At 38.7% G+C, this 17,456-nt stretch overlaps 1 protein-coding gene across 7 annotated transcripts in view; it reads left to right on the forward strand.

Annotated features, from left to right (window-relative positions):
• Positions 1-17,456, forward strand: part of REV1 (REV1 DNA directed polymerase) — a 113,879-nt gene that overhangs the window by 36,786 nt on the left and 59,637 nt on the right. For 4 of the 7 annotated variants that reach the window (XM_074991615.1, XM_074991618.1, XM_074991617.1 and 1 more), the window contains 6 exons: positions 1,205-1,923; positions 2,819-2,926; positions 5,248-5,364; positions 11,628-11,757; positions 13,788-13,916; positions 14,619-14,773. In XM_074991615.1, the coding sequence (XP_074847716.1) occupies positions 1,205-1,923; positions 2,819-2,926; positions 5,248-5,364; positions 11,628-11,757; positions 13,788-13,916; positions 14,619-14,773 (1,358 nt within the window). Of the gene's footprint in view, positions 1-1,204; positions 1,924-2,818; positions 2,927-3,332; positions 4,407-5,247; positions 5,365-11,627; positions 11,758-13,787; positions 13,917-14,618; positions 14,774-17,456 lie in introns of those variants that run through there. The other 3 variants (XM_074991619.1, XM_074991620.1, XM_074991621.1) reach the window with 3 other exon arrangements.

A 17,456-nucleotide genomic window follows, 5' to 3' on the forward strand; every position in this document is an offset into this window, starting at 1 on the left:
GTGGGGTCCCTGGCTGGGGATGGGGAGACCTGCAGCTGGAGCGGAGCCAGCCATGGAGTCCCAGGTGGAGCGGGGGGCAGGGAGACCCTCAGACATGCAGCTGTCTGACAGCCCTTCAGCTGGGGGAGGAGAGGGAGAAGGCTCTTAGCCTGCTTCCCTCCCCTGCACTGGTGGGAAGATGAAACTGACCAGCCATGAGCTCATCAGTTTCCTAACCCCTCAAGTCATGGGAAGACTGGAACCAGCCTTCCCCTAGTTCCCAGCTTCTGTTATTCTGGGAGCCAGGAAATTGACCAGCCCTGCTGGTTCCTGGCTCCCCTTCCCTTGCAGGAAAATTTGAGTTATGCAGGGGTGCAGGAACAACCCCTAGGTAACTCCAGGATTTACTGTATTAGACACCCCCCGCCCTCGCCCCACAGACCTCACCCTTGGCCAGGTTTTAAACCCCCCCCCAGGTCCCACACTGCCCCCACCCTTAAAGCCCCCCAGCAGGCCCAAACTGTCCCCAGCTTTACACCCCCCCCCGCATCCCTCAGCAGCCCCAGCCTTAGACGCTCCTCCTCCTCCTGCAGCCTCTTCACCTGGGCTGCTAGGCTGGGTGGCTCCCCCAGCCGTCCTGCTCCCAGCAATTAACTCAAGTGTTAAGGTTTCAGCACCTAGGCATAAGGTAGTTGCTAGAGATAGCTTCTGGAGATGGCAGCTATCTCTATTGATAAATATTTACCTGATGCAGCAGTGTTAAGAAACTGCAAATGGCTTCTTTAACAGCCACATGCAACTGGGAACTGCCCAGCTGGTGACGTTTAACAAATCTAATGGGACCCATAGGTTGGGAATCCCTGCTCTACATACATACACTGCATCCTATTTCTAGTGCCAAACTATTCAAATACATCAGAAGAGTACGTAAACTCAACAGGTTTATGTCATGTTACAAGCACTTGGAATGAATTGGAGACTTTTACATGTATTTTAATGGGAATTTAGTGTCACTCTTATGAGTTTTCGCCTACAAGCAGAAATTTGGGAACCAATTGTACTTGTATAGCAGGGGATGAATGTGCCTAAAGTTTTTATCTATCTATCTATATATCTGTATATTATTTATTTATAGATGTATCTGTAATACTTAAAATTGCTTCTTGGTGGACTGGGTATTTGTTTTCTGTAAGGTTATTAAAGGGCATTTTCTTGTCTTTTTTAGGAATTGTGTAATCAAAAAGTATGAGAATGAAAATGAGATCAAAGCCAATGGAACCAGTGGCTGTGATGAAGAAGAGAAAAAAGAAAGTGAAGATTTAGTCTTTATGGAGCTGGATCAAGTGTTTCCTGGGAGGAAACAAAATGGAATTCAGCATCACAGAGGCAGTACTGCTATCTTTAATGGACACACTCACAGTTCTATCAGTGCCTTACAGACACAGGATTGCGTGGTGCCCTCGGGCAACAGAGTTGCAAGCAGGTTCTCTTCAGGCTCTGTGCAGGAGGATGGGAAGACTGAAAAAGACACAATTGACTTTAGAGACTGCAGTATGCAGCAGTTGCAGGAAAGCAACAAAAACACAGTCCTTTTAAAAAATCCGCATAGGACTACGAGTAATTCATTCTCATCTTCATCTTTGCACAATAATACTAAAATAAATGGTGCTCACCACTCCACTGTTCAGGGGCCTTTAAGCACAAAAAGCACTTCAGTATCTACTCAGAGCAAGGCCACTCCTTCATCTTTGTCCAAACCTTTAGATTGCAGTTTTATTTCTGACTTTTACTCTCATTCAAGACTGCATCACATATCTACATGGAAGTGTGAATTGACAGAGTTTGTCAATGCCCTGCAGAGAAAAAATAATGGTGTCTTTCCAGGAAGGGAAAAGTTAAAAAGAATGAAAGCAGGCAGGTCTGCACTTACGATAGCTGACACAGGTAGATAACGTGTTTAAGACAGTTTTACTTAAAAAGATGCCCTATTCCTTCAGCTGATCAAAATTAAACGTTAGCTTCCCGTATTCAAAATATTGAGGTTATGTGAAAGTTATTTGTCATTTTGATATATCAGTGTCTAAAAGGCCTCCTTTGTTTTTTAATTTTAAAAGGGAATTATGACTTCATATGAAATTCAAGTTTAAACACACATCTTTTCTGTAGAATTTGATTATTTTTTCCAGAAATCTTCACGCTCATTTGGTTCCTTGAGGAAAACATTTTTATCTCTACAAAGCATTGGTTTGCCTCTCTGTACTAGTGTTTGCACCTGTGTAGGTACACTGGTGACCAAAATTACCATGGTAGAGAAGATTTTAAAATCATTCAGCACTTGTGAACAGAGAACAGATTGTTCAGAGATGATGACGGCTCTGATCTGTAATCAGAAACTGAAGAAGCTTGCCATTGTTGATAGAATTTTAACATGAAATGTGAGCCACTGAGTATTAAGACTTAGTATATCTAGTAAACTCATGGAAGTAGACTTGTTTTAAGAACGAAGAATGTTAATTGTGAGAACACAGAAGAGGTAACAGTGGGGTGTGATGCCTCACTTAGTAGATATTACACTTTGGTTTTACACTTATGGATACATTCCCAAAATGTTGTTGTTCTAGTGTATTGTTTCCACAATATTATATTCTATTATTTTAGGGCATTTAATAGTACAAAATTTTATTTTTTTCTTTAAAGGCAATTGAATAGTTGGGTGGGGAAGGTTATGAAAAAAGTGCTATATTGGAAACGACTTATATTAGTCCTTGATAACGAACATGAGTACTTCAAAGATTTGTATATTAGGTTTCAAATTTCTGTTTGTATTTGTTTATACCAGGTAATGTTTCTGTCTTAAGTTCATCCAAGCATCAGCGCTGTATAATGCACATGGATATGGATTGCTTCTTTGTATCAGTGGGTATTCGAAATAGGCCTGATCTCCAAGGTCAGTTTTCATATATTTTTAAATGTCAAAAATCACTTAGGCAATACTGAAAATGCACTTGCTAACAACAAGAAAAGTTGACTGGGTGAGTGCTTTTCTTCTAATGACTTATCCTGATGGTATGAGACTACTGCTCGTGTATCGTCAGGTTGTAGTGCTCAGTGCCTCACAAGTGTCAGGGGTGTCTGTGTTAGTCTGTATCTGCAAAAAGTGCCTCACGCTTAATGGATATACGTGGAAGAAAGATTGAAATTCTCCTTATTGCCTACTTTCCAGCAGTCAGTATCAAGGAATAAAAAGAAAATAGTTTCCTCCCTCTCAGCAGGCAGAGGTGTGAAAAGGTGAAAACTAGAGCTGTGTTATACCTCCAAAACTAGAAATGGGGAGAGAACTCAGCTCTGTCTGCACCCTGTTAGGAGGACATATCTGTTGTTGTTAAGCATGGGCAACCTGAATTCAGTTATTTTCTATTTTAGGAGTGCCTGATTTTGCAAACCTAAATGCTCTTTTAGCATATTTTTTCTCATATAATTTCCTGGTGGTTTATTGGGGAGGGAGACATGATAAATCTGAAGAACAGAAATTACATCAGGTGGAACTGTTTTGAACTTTTCCCGTGTGGGCCATCGGACTATGAAAGCAGAAGTTGTAGATACACACAGATCTCTATCTGATAAACTAAAGTATTAAATGGTAGCAATACTATTCAGCTATCTTTTCCAGTGTCTTATGTAAGTGTTTGCCAGAGAGCAGAGGAATGTTGGGAATCAGAAATCCAAGTCCTAGCTCGGAAGGGGAAGTGGTTACGTGATTATGAACATGATCAATAATCATACAGGTTTGGAACAAGCATTCTAAAAGTCGGTGTAAATACCAAAAGTGACTTTTTTTTTGTTATTTCCCATCTGTAAATATTAAGAATAATATTTGCCTGTCTTCTAAAGTAAGAAATTTGTGGTGTTGCTTGTTATGGGCTGCCAATTGGAAAAGGAGAGAACAGAACTCATTGTCTCCTTGGCCCTAGCTCAGTATATCTTCCAATAGGCCAAAAGACAATCTGCTACCTAGCCTGGTCTGGCCTTTTGCTCTATAATTACTATGCAGAAGACTCTATGGCTGGGATCAGCAACCTTTTTGAGGTGGACTGCTGAAATTTGACCTTTTGAGCTCTATATATGGGCTACGTGGCAGTGATGCTTTTTAAAGTTGCCAGTAGTCCTTACAACAGCTTCATTAATAAATAAATTCAGATGAAGGACTTTACTGTTTAGGTGGTGTCTGGTAGCATTAGCTGGTCTTTTGTTAACAGGCAATATGACTGAGCAAGCTCCTGTCTGTAGAGGGGCAGGGCTGAGCTCCTGCCTTATTTGCCAGTAAAAATTGGCTCATGTGCTTTGTTTTCCTTTTGCGCACGTGCCAGGGGTTGCTGATCCCTGCGGCTGTGGACTGTTGGAGGAAGTGCATGCCAGGGGACATTGAGGCAAGCGAGTATGCTCAATGCAGATGGAATGTTCAGAGATTTTAGAAGTTAGATATACTGTGCAAATTGAAATTTCATAAATTTTTAAGTCATAGAAATGCAGGTGACTCTATGACACCAAGGCTATTCCCCTTCCAAATTTTAAATATATGTTGCAGAGTATGGAGCGTGGCTAGAACTTGTAGCATTTTATGTTTATAAATTAAAAACAGATTTGCAAACAAAAAAACCATAGTCATTTCTTAAACTTGTTCATGCAAGTGGCTGGATTTTGTACTATGTTCAAAAAATCTTCAGATGAGATAGACAACAGGCATGAAAAAGTATAGAGATTATTAGAATCACAAAAGGTTAGGCCAGAATGGCTGTTGATGTGATCTAGCACCATTTTATTTAAACTGTTGCATATTTTCGTGTGGACTGTTGTTCCAGTTTTAAACCCTAGTTGAAGGATGGGGCAAAGTAAACTGATACAATATGTCACTGCAAAGAGGTTGCAATGATGAAACTAAAATGATACAATATCCGATGTCTAGTTAAGGTGTGCATCTTCTGTTTAGATTAGCCATTCAACACAAACTAACCTAACTAACCAAATTGTTTGCTTCAAAGGATTTTTCATTTTTTTTCTCCTGTTGATACAAGATTGTAACCAATTAAGATGATGTTTGTAATACATGTCACTTTCTTAACTGCTGCTTCCTTGATGCCAGATAATTAGATAACCTTGAAATAATGTGGTTGAAAGAAATGAACAAAATTAAAGTAAACATGAATCTTTGCCTTAGTGTGCTATTATTGTAAATGTTTATTATATAGTGATTTCAATTATTATTCACAGGAAAACCAGTGGCTGTTACAAGCAACAGAGGTGCAGGAAGGGTACCACTTCGCCCTGGTGCAAACCCACAGTTGGAATGGCATTATTACCAGAATAAGACGTTGAATGGCAAAGCAGGTACAAAAATTAATCTTATTTTAAAATTGTAGTGCTGATAAGGAATCTCTTAGGCTATGTCTAGATTAGAGCAATTTGTTGACAGAAGTTTTTGTTGGAAGATATCTTCCAACAAAACTTCTGTTGACAGATTGCAGCCAGACTGCCAAGCGGGATCGCTCTTTTGATCTGCTCTGTTGACAGAGAGTGGCCAGACTGTCCAGCCGCTCTGCTGGCAGAAGGGCCAACCAGAAGCACAGCAGACATGACTCCCTGTGTGTCAACAGGAGGCCCCCCCAGAATGTCCAAACCAGCTTTCTGTTGTCAGAGGTGTTATTCTTTGTGAAAAGCGGGGTACAACCGTTGGCAGAAGTGCTGTGTTCTGTCGACTTCCTATTGACGGAACACCTTGGGAATTTGGACACTCCGTGGGCTTTGTCAACAAAACAGCTACTTTGCTGACAAAACCCTCTAGTCTAGACATAGCCTTATTAAAATTCAAAAAAATTAAAAGATAGGTATTGTTCATTGAGTTGACCTAGAACAAGATTGAAATTCTTTTTTTTTTTTAAATAGAATGATGGTCTCTGGCAGAAATGTAAATTGTTTCCTATCATGACATTCTGCTAATTAATTTGGTTGAAAATGGAGATTATTTTAGGGTAGTATATTTTCTATAACCTTTTTTTGGTTAGGGATAGGAATAAAGTATAATGTTTCAGTAAATGTTTGTCCCATTTGGGGGAAAAATATGCATAGACCATCTGTATAACTGTATAACTGAGTACCAGTGTACCACAAATGAGCCAGTACAAAATATCAAAAGTTATGGTTGCTAAAAAAGACATTACTAGAAAGCAGAGGAAAGTTATAGAAACAGCAGCATGTTACCAGTGAGACATTGACTGCTTAAATATAGTTATATATCTTTAAAATATATATATGTATATATGTGAACCTGTAGATTTAATATAGATTCCTTTTTAGAATATTTTAGTTTCTGGAAAGCCTCTGAAAAATTCCGTGATTTCTGCCTTCTCACTTCAGGATTGTTCCTGCAAAAGACAGGCATCTGTTATTGTTTATTAAAGAATGTCTCCTTTCCCACAGTGCTTTAGAATCTGTTTGTGTTCTGAAGTAGAAATAAGAAGCGTCAATGTATTAGCATTTAAAATTAAGTGTCTTATACACTTAGGTGTGTTTAGGGTGAAAAAAGTAACATGCTAAAATTAGATAACATGGTTAATATTTATTCTCCCTGTTATTTTATTCATTTTTCTCTCTTGAGAAGTCTAAAGAGGTTTCTAACTGCTATCATTTAATTTCAACTGGATTTCTAGAAATCAGATTATTTTTCACTTTCATCAGCAGCAGATACAACAAATAGAGTTGGATTAGAATTTATACCATAGTAATGTGTTGATGTGCACAGTAGAATACAATAGTATGATAGTCTATAGCAATGTTTTTTTTCTGTAGTATTAACAGTAAAAAGTTGGCTTTGTTAATAAAGCAGATCTTGGAAGAAAAAGCAGAAAGCAGATATGTATCATAATAAGTTATTTATAGTTGTCATTTTGCAGTAGCATAGTCAGAGTTTAAAACAGAAAGGCAGTAAAAAATGTAGACCCCATTGTCCCCCAATTTTCTTTTAGGCTATGTCTACACAGCCAAGTTATCTCAAAATAGCAGTAGTTATTTTGAAATAACTTTGGCAGTGTCTAAATGTCGAACATGCTATTTTGAAACAAATTTGAAATAGCAGGTGTGTTGTTTCAACTCTGGAAAACCTCATGATCAAAATAGGCCATAATGGGCTCCAATGGCACTATTTCAAAATAGTGTTATGGACCTGGAAATGCTATTTCAAAGTAGCTAAGTGCTATTTGGAAAGTCGTTTTGTGTTTGGTGGTGATATTTTGAAATATTTCAAACTAGTTCAAAATTTCTTATGTTGAAATAGGGCTGTCATGTAGACATAGCCAAAGTGACTTTCAGGATGTTCAGAATTTAGTCTAATTGATTCAGGTTGCCATTCATAAGACTCAGTGGTTTATAATAAGGACAGTTATTGTTAATAAGAATTTAGCCTCCTTGCACTGTAGTTTCAGTGAACAGTTGTTAGTACAGTTCAAGGTATAGGCATTCTATAACGTTTTCTGGGCTATGATATTTTGATAGGAAGGCCATTTGTTACAATTTAGAAGCTACAGTTTGGAAAGCTAGCTAGCTAGAATTGAGAAAGATTAGCTAACAAAAACATACTGTGTGTAATATACAAATGCAGCAGTAACTCATCTATAATGTGCAGCATGCAGGATTTCATTGGTTCTGTATGTTAAAAACTCAATATTTTTTATTTCAGCAGCTTTTCTTGGAAGACCTGACATTCAATCCTTTTACTTCAGCATCCTCTCTTGCTGTCAGGCATGTAGGTAGCTCTTTTTCTTTCTCAATGCACAGCCTCACTGTACAACCTGTAGTTTATCAAACGATTTTTTTCTCCCTCGCACTCTTTCTTAATATGTATCTTATTAATTAAGGGTTCGTTGCATTTTAAGAGTCTCTTTTGTATTACTTTACATCTCAGTATATCAAACTTTTACCAATAATATCAAGAGAGGCTTGCAGATTTTCATAAAAATGTATCAGATTGTCATCATCTGGAGCAAAACAAAATGAGTTTCATGCTTGATAATTAGTTTGTAGCATTAAATGAAAAGTTGTACTGCAAAAAGCAGAGTCGTCTTTGACTTTGCTATGTCCTACATAGTATACATGAAGCACTTCACAGCAGCAGCAAATTATGCAGTTCACTGCATGTAAACATGGTCCAGTCAGCACAAGGGATTATGTGAAACAAATCTATTTTCTAAAATTATTAAACCCCCCCAAGTCCAAGTTACACTGTGTTAAACATGTGCAACCTGTTGAGAACATACTTGTGCAAATGAGAAGAAAATTGGGCCCAGGTAGTCTTTTTATTTAAATTCATTTTTTACATCAATTCTCCATTATAGAACAAAGTTCATTTGTATGATGCCTCAGGCTGTCCATATTGTTCTCTGATCGTGCTTTCTCTGGAACTTGCTTATTAGGTATGATGTTCCAAATGGGAGTAAGGGGGAACCAAAATGTAAATCTGTGTGACTCACTGAGTTTTGACCATGCATACGATACTTCAGTATCAACTACTTCTTTGGCAAATTGCTTCTTCAGTGATATTGGTTTCTCTATTTTGATTTGTCTTGTTGGACAAATATCAACTCGCATTAGAATCTTTGATCTTTTGTGATTTTTTTTTAATATTCATCCAAAACTATCAACTTTTAAATTTAAAATGCTTGTCTTTCTCACTCCATGTGTCCAATTTGGAGTAGCTTTGTGTAGCATCATCTTGAATGGTAGAAATTGCAGTCTGTATGGTATCTTTAACAGTCATGTCTCAAAAACTAAGGGATTAATTTACATATACAGTTCAGAGGTTGGGGATGTCTTTTCCTAGCCAGGATGCGCAAGATGTGGATCTTTTTAGACTGTCTCTTCCTATGCAACGGTATCCCCAGTTTTCATTCTCAAGAGCAGCAGTTTTAATTATCATATTAGTCACAAATTTATTCTCAGCAATTTCTTTTTCACACACTAGGGGTCCTGGCCTCTGATTTCTCCATTTGTTGCTCTGCATTCACCATGCACTTGTCTAGATTCCAAGCTTTTGATGCCTTGCCTTCCAGCGAGGACTATGTGTTCTGCATTGCCCGGAATTTCATGTGAAGTGACTCCATGAGCTCATGGGGGGGATCTGCTCTGCTATGCAGTGGAAAGGGTCTGCGAGACCAGTGAAGATAGTCAAGATGACAACAGGATCACAGATTAAATGCATTGTTCTTGTGTTCTTATTTTCCTTTGGGGCATAATTTTGTCTTCATAAATTTGCAACTTCAGACATCTTAGATAACTTAATGATCTTATCGATCATTTAAACACATTTTTAAGAAATAAAACAAATTAGCAGAAGTTCTGTGTACAAAGGCAGATGTGCACAAGTCAGGTTCTGCCCCCCATTTCCACACTTTCTTTGGTATGGTAACCACCTTTAGGTGGTCATAGCAGCATACGTCTTTTCCAACTAAAAATATTTGCTCCGTAAGCTGTTGTTGCACTGCATTATTACTGAGCCATATCACACTTCAGAGCTATAACTTAGATATATTTTATTACAAAGGTGTTTTGCATTAAATACACTACATTATCGAAAACCAAATTTAAAGCAAGCAGTAGGTTTTTGTCTTTGTGATATTTCACCATTTAGAATGCTGTTCTTGAGTAAGGGCTTTTGGTTTGGATGTGTTTTTTTTTTTTGTTTGTTTTGTTTTGTTTTGCAGGTACCCACTTATGGCTGATGCATAGTTAGAGAGTCAGTGTATCTAGAGATACTTAGATACCATGTTGATTCAGAGAATTAAGAATATGAACAGAATAGGGAATGCTTTATTTCATCTCAGTTTGCTCTCTCTGCCATACATTTTTGCATTTGTATATAGTACTCAGCTGGCTTAACAGATTAAGTCTTTTTAGCTTAGCTCAAAGTGGGATATATAGAATTAGCTAAAGACCTGTCTCGTCCTCTTCTCTTATAGTCTGACATTGATGTAGTTACTTAGGCTGTGGCCACATTTGGCCAAAACTTCGAAATGGCCATGCTAATAGTCAAATCGAAGAATACTAGTGAGGCACTGAACTGAATATTCATCGCCTCATTAGCATGCTCCCAGCCGCAGTGCTTCAAAAGTGCCGCTTTCGAATGTGCGCGGCTACACTAACGTCCTTTTCAAGAGGACCCTGCATGTTTCGAAATCCCTTATTCCTTCTCTGAGGGGAATAAGGGCCTTTCAAAATATGCAGGGTCCTTTTGAAAAGGATCCTCATGTAGCCACGCACGTTTGAAAGTGGGACTTTCAAAGCACCACGGCTGGCAGCATGCTCATGCTAATGAGGCACTGAATATTCAATTCAGTGCCTCATTAGTATTCTTTGATTTGGCCATTAGCATGGCCATTTTGGATTTTGGCCAAGTGTGGCCACAGCCTTAGTGTGTTTAAATTTTGGTACTGCATAACTTTGGAATAATTGTACTAATTCAGGTGCTTTTGAATCCCAGTAAAAGAGTCATGAGAGGCCAGTAGCAGAAGGTTTATGACTATAAATTTAACAATGAAACTGAAAGCTGCAAAGGGTAGATAAATAGCCAAGAAGGCTTACATTTTTTGCTTAATTCTTGATCTGAAAACATTTTTGCTGTTTCATTTGATTTTTGAAATTCTGATTTGAGGTATATGTTTTGAGTTACTTCATGTTTATATTAAGCAATTACTATAAAGAGATGTCAGTACTAGGTTACCAGGGTCTGAGCTGTAGAATTTCATTTTAAGTTGAAATTCTATATTCCTATATAAATTCTGTATTCTATAAGTTGGCTTTTTTAAAGCATATAAATATGGCATAATTTTGTTTAGGTGAATGGTTGATAAGCTTCGAGTGTCATGAATTTCGTTTATTGTCGTAGCTTAAAGAAACCTCAAGACTTTGGCAATTAAATATTTTTACAACCATATTAAGGTTATTGATATGTCTGTCAACTCACAGTATTACATTGTAATTTAGTAGCCCCTAGCTATCTGTAAACTGCTCTTGGATATTGTGAAAAAAGAAAGTACAGTTATTCTGCAGTAGCATGATATTTTAAGATCTCATAGGCTGTGTCTAGATTGCTGAGAACGGTTGGAAAAAGGTAGGCCAATTGCACAATGCATTTGCTTATCTTTTGCTGACAGTTCTATCGGGAGAGGCTTTTCCTACATTTGGCCCATCCACATGGGGCCAAATGTCAGAAAAGCCCCCTCTGTCAAGACATCCCTTCTTCCTCATGGAACATGGTGTACAGGGATGTTGATGGAACACTCCCTACCAGCAGATCTCTCATGAGAGAGCTGCAGTCTGGACATACACTTAGTCAACAAAACTTCTGTTGGCAGAAGTTTTGTCAGCAGAAGCCTGTAGTTTAGACATAGCCATAGATGGGTAAATTCTTTGTTGACTGAATCAGTTATTGGAGGATATGAACCAATATATTGTGAATAATTTTCTCATCGTTACATATCTGATCGCAAAAACTGCTGAAAAATAATTCATTTGTAATCCATTATTTATTTCTCAGTGAAATATGTCTTTTTAACAATTAAAACAATAATGTGAAAACCAAATATAAAATATTTTCCAAACAGAATGTAGAGTTCCTGATAAACTGGATTCACCAGTCTGGGAGAATCCAGATTCTGTGCAGATGAATGGAGCTGAACTGGATATCTCTGGTTTGTCAATGGCCGAAATTGCATCTTGTAGTTATGAAGCCAGGTAGGTAGGAATTATTTATCATAATAGTTGTAAAATTCTGTCATATAATACTCACAGATGAAAGGTGCAATATCTGTTTTATTTGTTTAAATTGATCTAAAGATGTAAACACTGTAATTTTCTGAAATAAAGACTTTAAGTTTAGTACAAGAAGGGAAGATGTGTTTCCTCTCCCTTTACTTTAATAGTATGTTTTAAGCTGTGTTTTAGTCAGTTCTCACTAGTTAAGCATATTTCAGTTGGGCCAAAGCCACTAAAGAAAATCCAAGTCTCTATGCAAAGTGATATTGTTGATTTTAAGAGGTGCCATTCTCTCTGAAATGAAAACAATGTGTTATTTTAGTGGGATTAGAAATGTTGTACTGTTGGAGATCTAGCTCAGATGAGGAATAAATTAAGGTCTTGACCACATATTTTCACTAAATTTAATGGTACAGTAGACCCCTGTGTTATGTAAAGGTTGTGCTCCTGTGCACCCTCGTGAAACTCAAATTTTGTGAAAGTCAGGAGGAGCTGGAAATCAGGTGACAACCTGGCTCCCCAGGGCTTACGGGAACCAGGAAACAGACTAGTGCACTAGTGCTGGTCAGTTTCGTGGCTCCCAGAGTGCACCGGCACTGGTTAGTTTCTTAACTCTCATCAGCAGCAGGGAGCCGGGAATCAGGCTCTCTGCCTGGTTCCCAGCTCCCTGCTGCTCTGGGAGCCAGGTGCAGCTTCTCCCAGCTGGGGGAAGCTAGGGAGAAGCCATGCCCCTGCGGCTGTCTGTCCACCAGCTCCCCCGGCTGGGGGAAGCCAGGAAGAAGCCATAGCAGAGCCGCTCTCTCTCCCTTGCTCCCCAGGCAGGCAGACAGCCATGGCAGAGCTCCTGCCAGACCCCAACTCCTGAGAACCCCAGGATTTCGACTTGCACTTATCTCATGTTAACACACGTTAAGTGCAATTTGAAATTGCATATATCGGGGGTTTAGTGTACTTTTTGCACAAATTGTGTGCTGATTTCCCCATGTAGTCTGGTCAAGAAGGGAACGTCCAATGCCTACAATAACTTGTCTTTAATCTCTCATAGATGTATAATGTATTGGGTTCTTCTGCAAGTAGCATCCCAGCATTCATTTTTGCAATAGAATCACGGCTAGAGCATTTTAGGACAGGTTTGGTTTTGCACATATTATGTTTATATCTCAATACATAACTTCAAAAAATTGTGCCATTACAGTAAAATAAACCACACATCCTTTTTCCTCCTCCATACCCTAGCAGAATTATACTGTTGTGTTTAGTAGATATTCTGTCGTAACTTGAAGAAAGAGATGGCAAGCTTAGTCTGAAATATGTCTTTTAAAATTATATGATTTTAAAGTAAATTATGGTATATATTCCCAATTGCCTCACTTTTGTTTATGGTTTGAAACACGTCACAAAACAATACAATTACTCAAGTTAATTACTACAGTTCAAGTCGTTTTTGCATTGATTAGAACAGGTACGCAGGTATTAAAAACTGTATATCTGCTCTTTGGAGTAGTGGTGTTCGAACATGTAAAATACAGGTTGAACCTCTCTAATGCGGAACTCTCTTGTTTAGCAACATCCATAATCTGGCATGATTTTAGTTAGCTGGGTGACTGCTTATCGTGGGTGTGGTCAAGTTTCTCGTGGTCCCATAAATTATTTACAGCCACCAGTCCTGTCTCTCAGCGTTGTGTACTGTTACTGAGTTGTAATTTATCCTAAATGTCTTCTCAGAGCTCAGTAAGCAGTGAAAGTGTTGATAATGTGCTAAACAATATTGACCATGTGGGGTCCAGCAAATTCTCTTGTGTGGTACCAGTCAGGTCTGAAGGGTGCCAGACGAGAGAGGTTCTACCTGTATTGTTGTTTGTATTGTTATGGTATCTACAAAACCTAGTTATAGAGTGGAAACACATTGTGGTAGGTGGTGCTGTACAAACACTTCATCTTGTAAATGTCTGAAATCTAGGGATTTTTGTAAAGGGCAGATCTATGTATTTTACTTTACTTTATTTTAGACAAGTTGGTGTAAAGAATGGAATGTTTTTTGGCCAAGCAAAACAGCTATGTCCAAGTCTTCAAGCAGTTCCATATGATTTCAATGCATACAAAGAAGTTACACAGACAGTGTATGAGACACTGGCAAGGTAAAATGTATTCTTATTTGTGTAATCTTTTGCAGTGGTCAAATAAGTTTTTATGTGCTACATTCCCAAATGCCATTTTGTGATCTAAGATTTTCGTCTTCATGGGTCTGTTTTCTCCATTTCCCTCCCCACTTCCAAACAGTTTCCATTTCAGATCTTCCTTTTGTCGTAACTTTCTATCTTGACTGGATAGTGGAGGATAGTCATCTTAGGGCGAGATTACCCCCTATTCTGCTCTGAATCTTGAGATCCAATCCTGCAAAATGATCAACAAGTGACTCCTGTAAAAAGTCAGTGTCAAAACGCCCACTGACTTCAGCAGAAGATGACAGTGGCTTTCAGCTAGCAAGTGCTGCTGCTCTTTTAAGACACCAATATTTCTTCAGACACACATTTTGAAGAACTGATTTTTGTAATGAATTGACAAGAAATTTTACTATATTTCATTTAAATGTGAGGGGGGGGACATTTATTTTTAGGTGAAGAATAAAATATTTAGTTTTCCTTTTCCAACTATTCTCTTAAAAATATGATGAATGCTAAAATTAGTCCTGGACAGTTGTATTACTATACTTTGCTATATTAATGTTTTGAAATATAGGGAAATGCCACCACAAAAGGAAGACTTTACTTGCCACGTATTTGTTTTAACAGATGGTGAGCTGTTGCTGCTGTTTCATCTCCTTTACTTTGTGTTGTTAGCTATACCCATAACATCGAAGCAGTCAGTTGTGATGAAGCACTAGTAGATATCACTGAAATCCTTGGAGAGACCAGAATGACTCCTGAGGAATTTGCAAGTGCTATCCGCACAGAAATCAAAGACAAGACTAAATGTGCTGCCTCTGTTGGGATGGGTTAGTACTTTATTTCATATTTACTTACAAGTTTCACATGCCATCCTTGGGTATATCAAATTACATAAGGGGCTGCTAAAACATTGTTTTCTTAGGGGAAAAAAAGCATTGCCATTTAAATTAATATATATTTTTAAAAAAATTCTTGGATGGAAAATATTAAGCATCCTAACTTCAGTAGTTGCTATCAGTTCCCTTTATAGTACTGATAGTGTGGTATATAATTTCATTTTTGTGACGCTTTGTGTTAATTTTTAAATAAATATTAAGAAATGATTCCTAGTAGATTGACTAACAAAAGCAGGTTAGAACATCCTATGTAAAAAAAAGGGAAAGAAATAAACAACTGTAGGATGGCTTGATTTAGTATAAGCCATGAAACATGTTCACTAAAAGCAGTGTTAGTTTTGTAGGATGTACAGTATGTGAATTCACATCTTTGAAATTTTCCATGCTTGCTTTTTCTTTTTCTCCCTCTTCTCCCTCTTACACTGTTCATATCCACATTCTAGAAATGAGAATCTGGAAATTAATATTTTGAGACAAAATTAATTTCTCATTTAAGTAGAAATTGATTTTTGGAGCTGTTTGGACTTAGACTTCTCCCTTTATTTCTTATTCATTATTATTAACTTATTATTCTCCAGATTCCTGTTTGTGTCATGCTTTGCCTTTAGATCCTTTTATAGCCTTATACCTATTCTTTGTATTATTTTTTGTTTTCTGAGAATAACTTTATACTCTAATTTCTGCTTTGTACCACATTCCTCCAGGCAAATGCTCGTTCTAGTAATAAGTATATATAAAATGATTTTTAAAAGTATGTTTTACTGTGTTTCCAGTAATTTTCTGAAGTGTCACATGTTGGGAACAGTAGAAGGATTTCAGCCTTAAACTTGTGACCTGAAAGAAACCTGGATTCAGGTCTTTCACACATACTTGGGTCAGATTACACTGCATTAGACCTGAAAGTCCATTTCAGATACACAATTCTACCAACAGCAATTGCGTAGCTCGAAGTGACATATTGGAAATCAACTTAGTTGACTGTCTTCACTAAGGAAGATTGACAGGAGCGTTTGTCCTGTTGACCTCCCTTACTCCTTGTGATAGCAAGGATTACAGGGGTCGACTGCCAACCACAGAGAAATCGATTTCAAGTTGAACTCCAGAAGATTGACCCTGACCAGGTCTATCTTCACAGAAGTGAAGACAAGTCTTCAGTACGGGCCTTGTCTCCTTGGAAGGTTGCCGTATTTTAACCCAAGATGTGAATGAAACTGATTAAGTAGCTCAACTAGTGCAAACTCCTGTGTTAGACGCTCTTATCTGTGCTATAGTGGTGTCCTTTTGTCTTAGCTTAATTTCATTGAAAACAAGTTAAATGGACATAAGAGCATCTACGCTAGGTTAACTAAGCCATTTTATTGAATCCAGTTAAATTAAAACCTGTGAATGTGTATAAACAAGGCCTTAGCTTTTCTATGTCTTAATTGCCCATCGTCTAAAGTAAGTATAATAGTATTTCCCACTTCACAATAGGCTGTGTGGATATATACAGTGAAGCTTGTGAGTCGCTTAGATACGACAGTAATTTGGGACCTGTAAATACTTGAGAGGTAGACTGGTGAGAATCTTTAATGATGTATTATAGGCAGACATTGGGGCACCAAAATAAAATTGGACATGGAATCTTTTATTGATTGTGTCATAAAGTTAATTCCTAGCATGGTGCCTATTACATGTGCATTAATATCATTATTGACCAAAAAGACGTTAATGTTCTTCGAGTGGTCCCCGTGGGTGCTCCACAATAGGTGTCGGGCTCGCCCGGCGCTGCAGATCGGAAATCTTCCAGCAGTTTCTCCTGGATTGCGCATGCGCTGGCGCGCGCCGCCCCCCTGCACACCCCCAGCAGCGTGCACAATCTGGTCCCCGCCAGTTCCTTCTCAACCGCCATCGGCTGCAGACGGAATCCACTCAGGCTAAGGCCAGAGTCAGATTACTTAGTGGTTTTTTTTCCACGTGTAATTTGTTGTTTTCGGTTATTAAAAAAAAAGAGAGAGAAAGCAAAGACAAAGAGAATATCAGCAAAAAAAAAGGAAAAAGAGAGGAGCGGAGAAGAGAAAAGCGGACGTGAAGGCCATTTAGGTCGCCCACTGCCGCAGGCCGGTGATCACTATTTGGGGTGGAAAGGCACGGATTAAGTGCTAAGTACCCTATTAACAATAAAGGACTCACCGCAATGGCCTCTTCAGGTTTTACAGAGCGGGAGTCATGCCATGAAGCTATGCCGGCCTCCATGGGGCATAGCGAAGGCATCCGATGCCTGGGGGAATTATGGCTACCCAGACGCGTTCTCACTGTGCTAAGCTCACAGTCAGGGCCAGGAAGGACAGAGCGATGAGGCATAAAATGCTCTTGTCGATAAGGCTCTCCAGCCGGACTTGCCGGAGAAGCCTCACCCAGAAGGGCCCTCTGGGTTGCATAAGAGAAGGGTGGTTTTTCTCTGACCCCCTCAGTGCAGAAACAGAGGAAACTCTCCCTGGCTCGATCCTTGCCGTGCATTTGCAGCGAGCAGGACGAGCAGCGCGCACAGCCACCAGCCGCATACTCAGGCAAGCGGCAGCGCACATGGCAGAGGCTGAGCCTCCGGTTATACAACAGCCGGCACGCATGGCAC

This window comes from Carettochelys insculpta, chromosome 1 (assembly GCF_033958435.1).
Source record: "Carettochelys insculpta isolate YL-2023 chromosome 1, ASM3395843v1, whole genome shotgun sequence".
Taxonomy (NCBI): domain Eukaryota; kingdom Metazoa; phylum Chordata; order Testudines; family Carettochelyidae; genus Carettochelys; species Carettochelys insculpta.